The following is a 13,866-nucleotide window of genomic DNA, read 5'->3' as shown; positions in this document are numbered from 1 at the left end:
ACACCAGACTACAAAATAGTTTTTGAGCAGTGGAGATAGCCAACTAGTTTTGGCAACTTTTACAAATACAAATATCTGGTCATGTTGATGGATGATTGGTCTTTTTTTCGTTTTTAAAAGGAAAGACGTGCCGCCCCCGCCGCTGTTTTCTGCGCTCGACAGGTCAGGTCTGAGACAGTTGTTGAAGGCGCTCTGTTTGACTGGGATGGGAAACGCTGCACAACTTTCCCTCGGGCAGACAGCATTAGCTCTGTAAAGGACAACAAATAACAACAATGGCCTCTGTTATGGTGAGTTTATCCGTCACACACATGCCTAAGGGAAAATGTATGTCATAAAAAGAGAAAATTGCGCTTGCCAGCGTTCATTTGTAATGCCAACGGTCGCTGAGTTGGCGAGTTTGCTAACAGTGCTAAGAGGATTTGCTGTTGAGCGGGGCTGTCAGAGACACACGGGCTCCTCTCTGCTGTGAGAACACTCGTGAAAACATACTTAGTGAACACAGTTTGTTTTTGTAACATGCGTATTAGTATGTGTGCAAACATTTCTGTGCCACTACCAGCAAAGTGCTTCCTTAGCGTGTACAGTAGAGCAGACTGTAAATACAGCGCAGACATAAACACCGCACAAACTACCAAGGACCAAAACTATTCCTGGACCCAGTCACATTTCCATTGTTTTAATTGATGATTCATTTGATTACAAAATGAAAATGAGTTATTCTGTGTACAATGCAATGGTGTAAGAAAGTTTGAGGCACTTAAGTATTGTGTGTATTTCATGGCGTCTTTGAAAAACATGTTCTCTAAGGTGCAAAACTCAAGGCTAAGGAGGGTTTTAGACTAAAGTTACTTTCTGTTTTTTATTTCTATTTTGCAACAACCTTTCCAAACTCCTCTATAAAAACTGCAAAAGACATGTGCAGTTTTGCTGACTGAATGAGTGTTGTCACTGCAGGAGGATCCCACACTGGAGAGACACTTCAAGGGCCACAAAGATGCCGTCACATGTGCAGACTTCAGTCCAAATCGCAAACATCTGGGTAAATACCTGCTGCAGCTGCCTTTATAAGATTTACACCTGTAATCATGTGTCCTGCACTCTGTTCCCAAAATGAATGATGGATCGGCTGTTGAAGCATTAATTTACTATAAGTTTGAAACATTAAATTGCTAAATTTCTGTCATTTTTGCTTCTTATCTGTGAATATGTTCTGGTTTCTTTGGTCCTCGAAGACCGTAAACGGAATATCTTTGGTTTAGGGCTGCAACTAATGATTAAAATAATCTGTTGTTTATATTCTCAATTAATCCATTAGTTGTTTGGTCCATAAAATGTCGGAAAATGTTGATTGGTGTTTCCCATACCTTAAAATGATGATGCTCTCAAATGTCTTGTTTTATGAAATAATTCAGTTTTAATGATGATTTTAATAAACCAGAAAATATTTACATTTAAGGAGCTGAAAAATAAAATGTTTCAACTATTTATAAAACACTCGGATCATTTGATCATTTATCAAAATATTTGCCTATAATTTAGTTATGATTAATTATTGATTATTCAAGTAATTGTTGAATTTTTTTGGACCAAATCGCTAATTGATTAATCAAGAAAATAACTGATAGGTTATTGTGAGTTACTGCCATTTATTTATTGTTCCTTCAGCCTCGGGTTCAGCAGATAAGAGCCTGATGATCTGGAATCTGGCTCCTAAGGCGAGGGCATACCGCTTTATTGGCCACCAAGATGCCATCACTGGGGTCCATTTCTCTCCATCTGGTAACTTGGTGGCGACGTCCTCCAAGGACAGAACAGTCCGCCTGTGGAAACCTTCCATGTAGGTCTTCATTGTCACTTTAATCAAACATTTTTAGATATACTAGAAACTAGAGTGGTGATGAAGACCGATTCACCGTATGTCCTAAATTAACTGTATTTTTGTGTGTGTGTGTGTGTCATAGAAAAGGAGATTCCACTGTTTTCAAAGCTCACACTGCCGCCGTGCGCAGTGTTGCTTTCTCCAATGACGGTCAGAGACTGGTGACGGCGTCTGATGACAAGTCGGTCAAAGTGTGGAGCGTTCGTCGACAGTGCTTCCTCTATTCGCTGAATCAGCACACAAACTGGGTGCACTGTGCCAGGTACTGATTAAAATTTAAATGTAATTTTTATTTATTTATTTTAATCCTATAACATAATAGGAAGTTAAATGATCTATTATACACAGACGGGGTCTGTTAGCAGCATCGCACACGCAATGGAACAACCATGTCAACAACAAGTAACTTCAAAACAAAAGGTGAAGAACAAGGTGCAACAAGGCAGCGATATTTAGTCGTACGTTTGTCAGGTAATTTAAGCAACTGCATACTGAATTTCCCCAGTGTCCAATCTCTGGGGACTATAATATTGGCATATAAGTATTTAGCCTTTGCTATGAAACTGGAAATTTTGCTCAAATTTACCTCTTTTACACCAAAATTAGTGGGTAAAATGATATCCCTATAACACCAAATGTATAATTAATTTTTGAGCCCTCTCACATGAGCAGTGTGACAGTTGTTTCCCTGAAAACCCGATATATAATTATGGGAAACCGGACATAGATGCAAGCACTGTGTAGGCCACTTTGCCAATGTTTACTGTGAGAAATTCAGAGTGAATCTTTGTCTGAACAACTGTTTTCAAGCCTACCATGACTCAAAATAAAAAGGTTGTGAACAGCAAAATTAGTAAAAAATAACTGAAATGTTATGTCTTCCAGACTTCCACCCTGCCAGTTCCATTGCTGCTTTGTTTTTGTTTGTGTATTTATTGTTCAAGAAAAAAAAGAATCTTTGAGCATTGTGACCGGCTGTATCAAATATGATACAAATTAAAACTCCTATATGAAAATTTATATTTTAATATATTTTTTTGTTTGTTCAGAAGGACCAATAAAGGGTTTTGGCTTTACAGGGTTAAATATGTTGTTTTAAACATGTGTAAATCTGTCAAACAAAAGCTATTTTCGAAATGGGCCACAGCGGCTGCAGTTTTGTTTCTCTTCATTTGGTACATTTTTTATTATCTGTTCCTTCCTGCAGGTTCTCTTCAGACGGGCGCCTCGTCGCTTCCTGTGGAGACGACCGTTCTGTCCGGCTCTGGGACACTTCCACCAAACACTGCATCAACTGTTTCACCGACTATGGCGGGTAAGTCCTGAAAGCAACTTACAAGAACAACAAGTAATTCTAGCCTGCTTTAAAAAGACATCAGTTTTGTTTCAAATATCGCTTTGTTTATGCACACTTTGAGACAAATTCTTAATCATTTTTGAGTTACATTGACACTGATATAAAGAAGAAATGGTTTGATATGAAAATGGTTGCATGAGGCCTAATGTTCTTTATTATGTATCATTATAGATCAGCAACGTGGGTTGATTTCAACTCCAGCGGCACCTGCATTGCATCTTCAGGAGATGACCGTTCACTTAAAATATGGGACCTACGGACCAACAAGCTGATTCAACATTATCAGGGTAAGTTTTAAAATGTCATATGTATTCATAGTTTTCTCCCTGACAGCTCTTAAATCAAAAGGTCCTTGATGTAATTGTATTTCATGGTTATTTCTTTATTCTGTGTGACATTAACGCTTATTATTAAGGGTGGGAATTTCTTGGCACCTCACGATTCGATTCTAAACCGATTATCGATGCATCTTGATGCAACAATTTTTTACTTTAATACTTTGCTACTCTTTTAAAAGTAAGATAAAGCAACATAAATATAAAAGTGGTAGTGCCCCCTCATCTGCCTCATCTGGTGCAGATAAACGGCCCTTTTATTTCTGCGCACCGCCCCTGCGCTGTTCTCTTTTCCCTCTCCTGCGCCGTTCGTCGCTCCTCTGCGTCTCCAAGCGATCATTTCATATCTAAAGCAGACTGGATAATTTCTCTACGTGTTTTATCCCCACATAAAAATAATGATCTTTATGACGAGGATGGAGTACAGTCACGATGAAGTGCAGGTGATCGGAGTGAAACATGGTGACAGACTCTGAAGAGCAGAGCGCACTTTTCATCGTTTTCACTCCGTGGTCTTAATCTTTGTGAAAGAAGACGCTTTAACGCTGCAATTACGGGAATAACAGATGCATCAGATGAGCTGATGTCTTTAGTTAACTGCTCAAAGAGAGAGAATGTTCCCTGGTGCGAAGTGAATGTCGCGGGGAGTTCATAATCTGTGCCGCACGCAGCCAAGTTTCGCTTTTGCGCAGAGACTTTCCAGCGTTTAACAGGTGCTGTTCCACCGTGTTGTAGCTGTGTTTCGATCACCGAATTATCGGTGCATCCCTAAATATAACATCTTTATTGACAAGAACGATGTAACCGTAATAACGACGCACTTGATGGTGTGACTTGGGTTTCAATCGGCACCTGGACAAGCGTGCGCTGCGCGGATTACATGGGGGAACTTGCGCTCTTGTTCCCCGGTATAGAAAAAGCCGAGGTGTATAAAAAATCTATTTTAAATAAATAAACAAGCAACACAAAGCCTGGCGGCGGGGCAAGTAAAGCCTGTCGGCCCGCTGGGCTTATAATACACTGGGGGAAACCCTGGCTCTGCAGCGAACGATCACGATGCACGATGCATCGAAGAATCGATTATTTTTCCCACCCCTACTTATTATATTTACTGAAGTCAAATTATGTTGTGTGGGCACATGTATTTATTAGGTTGTGTGGTTTTGTTTGGCACAAAACCATTATTGTGATGATATGTTGACATTGTGAGGTCCTCATAACTTGAAATATCACAAATGACTTAAACAATATAAATGAATTATCATAACACAAAGGTTTTTAGTCAAGAAAAAATTAATAAAGGATGCATCACCTCTCTGTAGGGTGAGGATAAGAGCTGGGGTTAGGCATTTAAGTGGCATGATCAAGGTTAGAAAAATGAGCTGCATTATGACTCTTTATGAGTTTCCTCACATCTGTAGAGAGATGCTCGTGTGTGCATGTATACGTTTCATCTGTATACTTTTTGTGCATTCAGTCCACAGCGCAGGAATCAACAGCTTTTCCTTCCACCCATCGGACAACTACTTGATCAGCGGTTCCAGTGACGGCACCGTGAAGATCCTGGACCTGCTGGAAGGACGTCTCATCTATACCCTACATGGACACAAGGTTCACACTACAGGCAGTCTGAGCAGTATATCAATTACAGCTCCTTTATTCCTTGATGACCAACATTGTTCCCTGTGTTTGTCAGGGTGCTGTAATGACGGTCACCTTTTCCAGGACTGGAGAACTGTTTGCCTCGGGGGGAGTTGATCGCGAGGTTGGTGTTTGATTGCTTCAATAATGACATTATGTCAGTATCATAACTTCACTGGTAATCCTTTTTGTTTTTCTTGAAGTAGAAAATATGAGGAACTTTGGTCCCCTTGTTTTGTTAGGTGCTGATGTGGAGGACAAACTTTGACACCAAGTCCTACCAGGACGTCCTACAACAACACAGCCGCAGGTCCACCCCTGATCCTCCACCCCACCTGTCTGACATCCACCCCAAAGTACCGCACCGTCATCACCCACAGTCAACGACTCTTCAGGTCAGTTTACTTAATGCTATGGTCTGAAATGTGTTTATGTTGCCTGGGAAGCTTTAACAGGTAAATTATCATTCTTTTAAACTCCACAGATCAATCCAGCAGTGACAGACACTCACTCAGCTAACCCACGTGTCGTAGAGTTTGGCAAAACCTTTCACAGCACAACGGTAAGATCACATTCTTACATTTACAGTGACCTATCCACAAAGAACAGAAGCCAAATAACACTGATAGCATTTATTTATACTACCGTTTGGGGGGTCACCTATGCAATTTTTTGTGTTTTCCATTAAAGGTCACACTTTTATTCATCAAAAGAGTTGCAAAATGAATAGAAAATATAGTCAAGATTATTATTCAAAATAATAATTTTGCCATTTAGCAAAACTGTTTTCAGCTGTGCTAACATAATTGCACAAGGGTTTTCAAGGGTTTTCTAATCATCCAATAGCCTTCTAACGTGATTAGCAAACACAATGTACCATTAGAACACTGGAAATGGGCCTCTTTTCACCTATGTACATAGTCCATTAAAAACCAGACGTTTGCAGCTAGAATAGTCGTTTACCACATTAACAATGTATAGATTGTATTTCTGATTCATTTAAGTTATATTCATTGGAAAAAAAGTGCAAGTCCTTCAAAAATACAGTAAAAGCAGCTAAAGCTAAGGTGGCATGATTGCGTGATAAATTAGATTTTCTTGCTTATAATTAAGAACGACAAACACTCATCGGAAACAAGAATATAATCGTTTTATTCAGACTGACAAGTGTCTGTGACACATGGTCAGTTTTTACCTGTGTCAACAGCCACATAAACACTATGAAGTGGCTTTGATCACCACTCACCTGCAGCTGCTGTGATCTCCATGGTTACTTTTATTTAGAGGAAGGCTCTGATGACCACCAGGTGGCAGTGTGGGCCTGTCTTAAGTCATGGAATCGTGATGCATCCTTGTGAAGCCTGTCTCAAAGCTACTAGTGGAAAGTAAAACTGTAACCAAGTCTGTGGTTGCACTTTAAATGTATTCTTAGGATTAGAAACAGATAGCAGACACAATAGAAAGAGACACCTGCACTCAGGAAACCTGACATCTGTAGCTTACATAAGAACTACACAGCAGTATTGTGATTCTGGATTCCAGAGATTTTAAGACCATTGTTGTAACCTGTCAATGCAGATAATAGGTTTTAACAAAGGCAAATATTATTATTACGACTTCTACAAACAGTCAAGGACAGTGCAGAGCGGTTATTAGTCGAGACGACTCAAACAAGACTAAGTGAACATTCTTCAGAAAAGCTTCCTTTAAACTTGGCATCCATCACAGCAACTGTGTAATGAGTTACAGAGACTTGACACGTGTGAAATTCTAAATGTTCCCATTTCCAAATGTGTCCTGTTATTGGCCTTGCACGTGTTTTGCTCAAAAATAGTTTTCACACATTCAACCATTTATATAAAAAGTGTAATTTGTTCAATTTTGCAATGAAACAATGACGCCTTCTGTCGCCTTTTTGTGCTTCGGGGACACTCTCGCTACACATCAAGTGTATTTGTCCAAGTTTTCAAGTCGCCTTCTTGTTTTTGCGTTGACCCACAATGTGAATGCCCAGTGTTGTTTTCCAGAGCTTTCCTGTCTGTGGGGTAATTATTGTTGCTGGGGTGGACTATATATATATTTATCTATATAGATATAGATATATCTATATCTATATCTATATCTATATCTATATCTATATCTATAGATATACACATACACATACAAATACATACACATTTGTATTTGGATGTTTTCTGGTCTTTCTACAACCTACTAATTTCCATGCATGTTTTCAGTCGTGTTGTGTTATGCATAGTGTTGTTTGTTTCTGTTTTTCTACATCAGAAGAAGCCAAGGACATATTTTATTCATATTTCCTGTAGCAGATTCTGTCATTTTGCTGCAGGCGTTTCTTTTTAGCGCGCGAAGGTCTTTAGAGTTCACGTTATTTGGTATATGACCTTTATTTAAAGTGACTTGCTCTTAATTATCCTTACCCTTTTATTTAATCTCAGATCAGGAAACATGTTGCAGTGCCTCTGAATGAAAGCACCTATTGGAGCAGTAGTAATGTCCGTGTAGTGTGGCACCCCACTTCTCTCAGTGTGTCTCCTTCCTTGCCATCGGCTGCTGGAAAAAAAATGAATGAAACAAGGCCAAGTGTAAGTCGTTTAGATCGAGGACGGCCAAGTCAGATAGTGATTTTGGTTCGGTCTAGTAAACACATGACTACAGAACAGCCATTCATGACTCCATGTTCTGATGTTAATGGCATTAGTTAGGATTGATGATAAATATCAGCAAAGATGCATTTTTTTTAACACTATAGTAGCTTTTACTCAATCACATAAACACTATCAAACTGATTAATCAAATATCAAAATTACTTATCGATGAATGTTAACTGGCTTAAGAAGTGATAGACACTATGGCTGAACGGATCTAGAAAGTGATGCCACCCCCAGAAGACAACAAAAACAAACAGAACCTTTTGGTAACATCGTTTTCTGGGTGAGTGATATCAGAGAACGGAATCATTTAGAATGTGGTTTGGTGAAAAGATGAAAACAAATGTTTCTGTCTAATGTCATTCATCTCTCGTGTGTCAAAGAATGGAATCGTTTGATTTGAGTTGCTGCTGTGCAGTGTGAATGTAGGCTCTCAGTCAGTCAGATTTGGCTCCTCTACCTTGTCCATCCTTTCTTCCCCCCCCCCCCCCTGTTTCCTTCTCAGTGTTGCGGAAGGAACTTGTCTTTGCTCCCTGTATGAATCGCTCAAGCGTGCCTGAATGGAAAGGCCCGTGAGAGATGGGGGTAGGAATAGAGATCAGAGAGATGTGGAGATAGCAGGAATCCACGTGCCAGTGCTCATGCCCCCTGGGGGCGCTTACCAGGGAGCAGCAACCACAGAAGCAGTAGCAGCAGCAGCAGCAGCCATAGCTCTAATAATAGACTAGCTGAAGTTCTGCCTGTCTATTTAACTCGCTGCACTTTGGTGTCACACACACAGTTAACCCATCACTTTCATCTTTGCCACAAATAGAAAGCTGGTTCCATACATGAATTCAAACACAGGCATTTGTGCACGTCCATGCCTCTGATATTGAAATGTGTGTGTGTGTGGGCGCAAATGCAGCTGATTAAAGCAGGATTTGCGCTTCTCCAAAGAGACGCACAAATCCTGATACTGAGAAGGGTGTTGTGGGTATCTCAAAGTCACACGAGCCGACTCGCACACCTCCCAGACGTCACATTGTGCAGACCTGTGCTTATAAGTAAGATGGCTGGTTGATCCAGACTTCCTGTCAAGGGAGGCAGGTGCAAAATGATACGCTGATGGACAGGGTTAATTCTACACTGCATAAATGAGCGAAGGCCTCTTTAAGTAATTCAGCTTTTGTAAAATGTAGTTCTATGAGGCACAGATAGCATAGCTTAGTTTGAGCAGAGAACTAGGTTGTGACACAGATGCTTGCCATAAGTTTAAACCCAGTAAGGACATACGGAAACATAGATTTTGCCCACTTGTTTGAATGTTTTGATTTGGTATAGTATGGTATGCACATTTTTTTTCTCATTTTATGTACGAATAGTACCAAAATAACTGGTGACGTGACAGAAGGGCAACCCCACAACCATCTCTCTGCCTTCTTCTGGACTTTTTCCAATCATTTTTAGATGCTACATGTGGGCAGCCCCTGAGACTCCAGTATCAACACACTGCCTAGCAGATTTATTGTTCTTTTTTTATGATGGTAATAAATCTGTTGCTATTTTTGGATACGGAGAAATAAATTATTATCATATCATTGCCCAACCATACACCCACACTTACAGTAATAATATCTCCTGTGTATGTTTGTTTACATGCAGCAAGGGTGCAACCTTATGTTCAGTGGGCATGTGAATTTGCTTAGTCGTGTCGTTTTTGCTTGTAATGTTTGTGTGTGACTCGCAGGGCATTTGAGTGTGAGGGTCATTCCTGTTTTGATTGGTTCAAAGCAGGGAGCCCCCAGTGCTGCGACTCCTCCTGTCAGCTCTCATCACCTGATTTCCATTACAGAGGGGGAAACTCTCCTTTCACTTCCTCTTTTCCTCTCGTCTTCCCTTACGGCCATCTCCTTCCAGTGTTGTTGATGTCTTCAGAGTGCTTTCCCTTCCGCCCTGCACCTGTGTTTCCCCTCCATCACACTAATAGGTCCAAGTGTGGGCTAGAACAGAGGAAGAGGGAGAGAGAGAAGGGGATAGGCGAGCCTGTCGGACAAATGGAGAGAGGCTATAGGGAGATGCACACAACCTGAGGTGGATATGTGGGGGTGGTGAGATGGGGAAGTTCCTGCAGTCAGGGTTTCTCCTGCTTCTGGAAACCTTTATGTCCTTAATTTGACAGTCATCTCCTCTTCCTCATCTTTAATACATTATAGGCATGGCTGAAATCCATGGACACAGGAGTTGTTGGTCTATTGCTGCCTCCCCAAAGACACTATTCTCTTCTTTTACAAAAAGAAAACACAAGACAGTGACTTTTACTGTGATTGTAGTGGCTGCCAGTGGGGTCAGGAGGATTAATATATTTGATTTAAGCTTAACAAAAGGCTTAGTTAATAAAATCTGTGTTATGTGGAGCAAAGACACGAAGAAAGTATTCACATTTAATAGGCTGAAACAATCATATTTAATAATGAAAAACGATTAATTTCGTAATCAATCAATAATCGCTTAAAGGTGAAGTAAGTTGTTTATAGTGACATCCAGAGGAGAGGCTGAAATTTACAACATTGAACTGCTCCTCTGCTCACCCCCTCCCTTCCCTGAGCGCTACAGTATCCTCAGCCGGTCAAATTTGGCAATGCAGTAGCGGCCCGCAACATTTTTATTTTACATTACTTTTTGAAACACTCCGAAAATGACACACAAACTATTATACAGCGACTAGACAATGCAGAAGCACATAATATGTATAAAAAAGTGCATTTTGGGTTATATAAACCCATAAATACTACTCAGTGTCCCTTAATTGTTTCAGCTCTAATTTGTTGCTTTACTTTGGCGTTGGACTTTTCCAATAGCAAACGAACGTTTTTGAACTGCTCAGTCCCCTGCACCAAAGTCCAATTAGATAAGTCTGTCTGTCTCTGTAGCAGCCAATGTTGGGTTAGGTTTAGTTGAGGGTTCTCCGGGTGATTGGTGCAGGATTGCTTGTTGCGGTGTGATTTGTGAACAGCTAGTGTAGCTGTCAAATGTAAACGTTAATGTCAACTGTTGTCTTTAATCCTTTGATTAAAGCGCGGCTTTGTAGCCCTTTGTTGTTTACATTTTTTCTTTTGATAAAAGACACCATGGACACTTTGATACCTTTGATGGCTTTGATCCAAAGAGGGATTGCAGATATATACTGAAAATATCTAGCAGGTTGGGGTACATGTCCAAGTGGCAAGTAGATGTACATGACTCTTCCTGGCCTTGGTGATTGAGTTGCGTGTCTCTATTCAACATCCACAAAGAAAACGGAAGCAGAAACCGACTGAAGAGGAAGTTAAGAAGACGGCCCACAAGGGAGGAGAAGAAAAACAAGCTGCTTGGAGAGCTGGCGTTCTATTGAGTCCCTCTGATCAACTGATTGATCGGTCGATCCATCACTCCACATCTGTGCTGAGGAATGGGGGTTGACATGGGATCCATGGGCAGGACTAAGGTCTTGCTCTTGCTGATGCTGGTTGGATGGGAGATGGCGACGTCTCTCAACTGGAACCCAGTCCCGCGCAAGACTGTTCGATACCATGATGTGCTGGACAGCATGGCGAGGTTCAGCGTTCAGGGAGTGTTTAACTACAGCATTTTGACTCTGTCTGACCATGAGAGGGTCCTGTACGTCGGAGCGCGTGAGGCACTGTTCGCACTGGACACCAACGATATTAGCCGACAGCTACGGCCACAGATTGACTGGCCAGCTCCACTGGATAAGAAGAGGGAGTGCGTTGCCAAGGGAAAGAACAACCACACTGACTGCTTCAACTACATCCGCTTCCTGCAGAACTACAACCACACACATCTCTACACTTGTGGCACTTATGCCTTCCAGCCAAAATGCACCTATGTGAATGCAGACTATTTCGCCCTCAACACTGCAGCCTTGGAAGATGGGAAGGGCAAATGCCCGTATGACCCTACCAAGGGACTCACTGGCCTGATTGTGGATAAGGAGCTATACTCGGCAACACTTAACAACTTCCTGGGCACGGAATCAGTAATTCTGAGGACTCTGAGCCAGCAACACTACAGCATGAAGAGTGAATATTTTTCAGCCTGGCTCAATTACCCAGACTTCGTGGGTTCAGCCCTGGTGAGGGAGAGCAGCGGCAGTAAGGAGGGAGACGATGACAAGATCTACTTTTTCTTCAGCGAGCTGGAGCTGGACAGTGACACGGAGGTCACCGTGGCCAGAGTGGCGCGCGTCTGTAAGGGGGATCTGGGTGGTACCAGGACCCTGCAGAAAAGGTGGAGCACCTTCCAGAAGGCCCGGCTGGAGTGTTCCCTCCCGGAGCGCCACGTCTCCTTCAACAACATGAGGGCCGTCTTCACACTGCCGGGGAACGACTGGCAGGGAACCACTTTCTATGGCATTTTCCATGCCCATTGGGGAGACGTGGATGTGTCGGTTGTGTGCCAGTACCTGATCAGCGATGTGAAGAAGGTGTTTGAGGGATCCTATAAGGAGTACAGGGAGGGGTCTCACACTTGGGGACGCTACACGGGTGCTGTCCCTGTCCCTCGGCCTGGATCATGTATAAGTAACACAGATAGGGAGAACGGCTACAACAGCTCTCTGCAGCTGCCTGATGCAACGCTCCTCTTTGCCAAGAATCACCCACTGATGGAGGACAAAGCTCTGGCTCGCCCCCTGCTGCTCGCCAGGGGTGTCAACTTCACCAAGCTGGCAGTGTATCGGGTCAGCGCCCTGGACCTGCGGGCATACAATATGCTCTTCATTGGCACAGCAGAGGGCTGGCTGCAGAGAGTGGTGATCCTTGGCACCGAGGCCCATGTGATAGAGGAGATCCAGCTTTTTGAGTCAGGTCAGCCAGTGGACAGCCTGACCATCTCCCACTCCAAGAAGTACGTGTACATCGGCTCTCGCTCAGAGGTTCTCCAGCTGCCCTTGGCCAACTGCAGCCGCTATCAGTCTCAGGCAGATTGTCTTCTCGCCCGCGACCCCTTCTGTGCCTGGGACAGTGAGGGCCAGGCTTGTGTCCGCATCGACCTCCACCGTGGGTCCACCTCCTCCCTGTCACAAGACCTCATGCTGGAAAGGTTCAGCCAAGGAAAAGCCGAGTTTGATAAACTCGTCTCCATCCCCAGTCCTGAACACTCCCGCCTAAGGAACATAACTGTGGTGGTGGGGTCTGACATTGCTGCCTTGGTGCTGCCCTGTCAGCTGGTGTCCAACCTGGCTCAGCCCTACTGGGTTGTAAACGACCAAGAACTACAGCTGGGAGACCCACAGGCTGGAGGTCCACGATATGACCGCAACCTCAAAGCCCTCGTCATCCCTGAAGTACACCAGATGCAAGCCGGAACCTATATCTGCTACTCTGAGGAGCATGGGGTCAAGTTACAGACGGAACGCTTCCAAGTGGCTGTGGTAGCCAGTGCCTCAATCTTCATGGAGGCCCAGTGTCCAGACAGCAGCATGGGGCTGGCCATCACCCTCGGAGCTGCATGCTTACTGCTCCTTGTGGCAGCTCTTTACCTGCGCAGAAGGTTGAAACTGGCGTTAGGAAAGGGCGCAGACATGAAGCTTCTTGAGAGCACACTGGTCTACCCCATCACTCTGCCTAAAGAACTGCCCACCTTTGTGCCAATCAAGATGCCCAGTGATGATGACCACATCTGGGAAACAGGCGCCGACTACTACTACTCGGATGGCTCACTGAAGATCATTCCCGGTCATGCCCTGGGACCCACCAGCGTCGGCAGCACGGTGTGACCCAGTGATTTGTGAACAGCTAGTTAATGTCAACTGACGGCTTTGTGGACCTTTGTTGTAAAATGTGTTCTTTAGATAAAAGGCACCATGGACATTTTTGATGCCTGAACATCAAAGGAATATTTCTATGCATCAGTGACCTAAACAAGCTTGGATACATGTGTAAATAAATGTGCCTTCTCTTCGACTTTCTCTTGCCTTCGTGATTGATGAATTAAAACGGT

General features: G+C 43.0%; 2 protein-coding genes across 2 annotated transcripts; both read left to right on the top strand.

Annotated features, from left to right (window-relative positions):
* Nucleotides 1–169: 169 nt before the first annotated feature.
* Nucleotides 170–6,476, top strand: poc1b (POC1 centriolar protein B; the record flags this gene model as incomplete). Its single annotated transcript, XM_083893774.1, has 11 exons — nucleotides 170–290; nucleotides 958–1,042; nucleotides 1,669–1,840; nucleotides 1,965–2,144; nucleotides 3,090–3,197; nucleotides 3,411–3,526; nucleotides 5,052–5,185; nucleotides 5,271–5,339; nucleotides 5,458–5,610; nucleotides 5,700–5,777; nucleotides 6,423–6,476. Exons 1-11 carry the CDS (start codon nucleotides 276–278, stop codon nucleotides 6,474–6,476), a joined length of 1,164 nt encoding a protein of 387 aa, XP_083749900.1. The 5' UTR covers nucleotides 170–275.
* A 4,838-nt stretch (nucleotides 6,477–11,314) lies between these two features.
* Nucleotides 11,315–13,642, top strand: LOC310930732 (semaphorin-4C-like; the record flags this gene model as incomplete). The annotated part of the gene is made up of 1 exon (XM_083893773.1): nucleotides 11,315–13,642. One exon carries the CDS (start codon nucleotides 11,315–11,317, stop codon nucleotides 13,640–13,642), a length of 2,328 nt encoding a protein of 775 aa, XP_083749899.1.
* Nucleotides 13,643–13,866: the final 224 nt, after the last annotated feature.

The sequence above is a fragment of the Microchirus variegatus genome, assembly GCF_963457635.1.
Source record: "Microchirus variegatus genome assembly, chromosome: 8".
Lineage (NCBI taxonomy): Eukaryota > Metazoa > Chordata > Actinopteri > Pleuronectiformes > Soleidae > Microchirus > Microchirus variegatus.
Note: the sequence above shows the minus strand (reverse complement) of the source record. Positions and strands in the feature narration are given on the sequence as shown.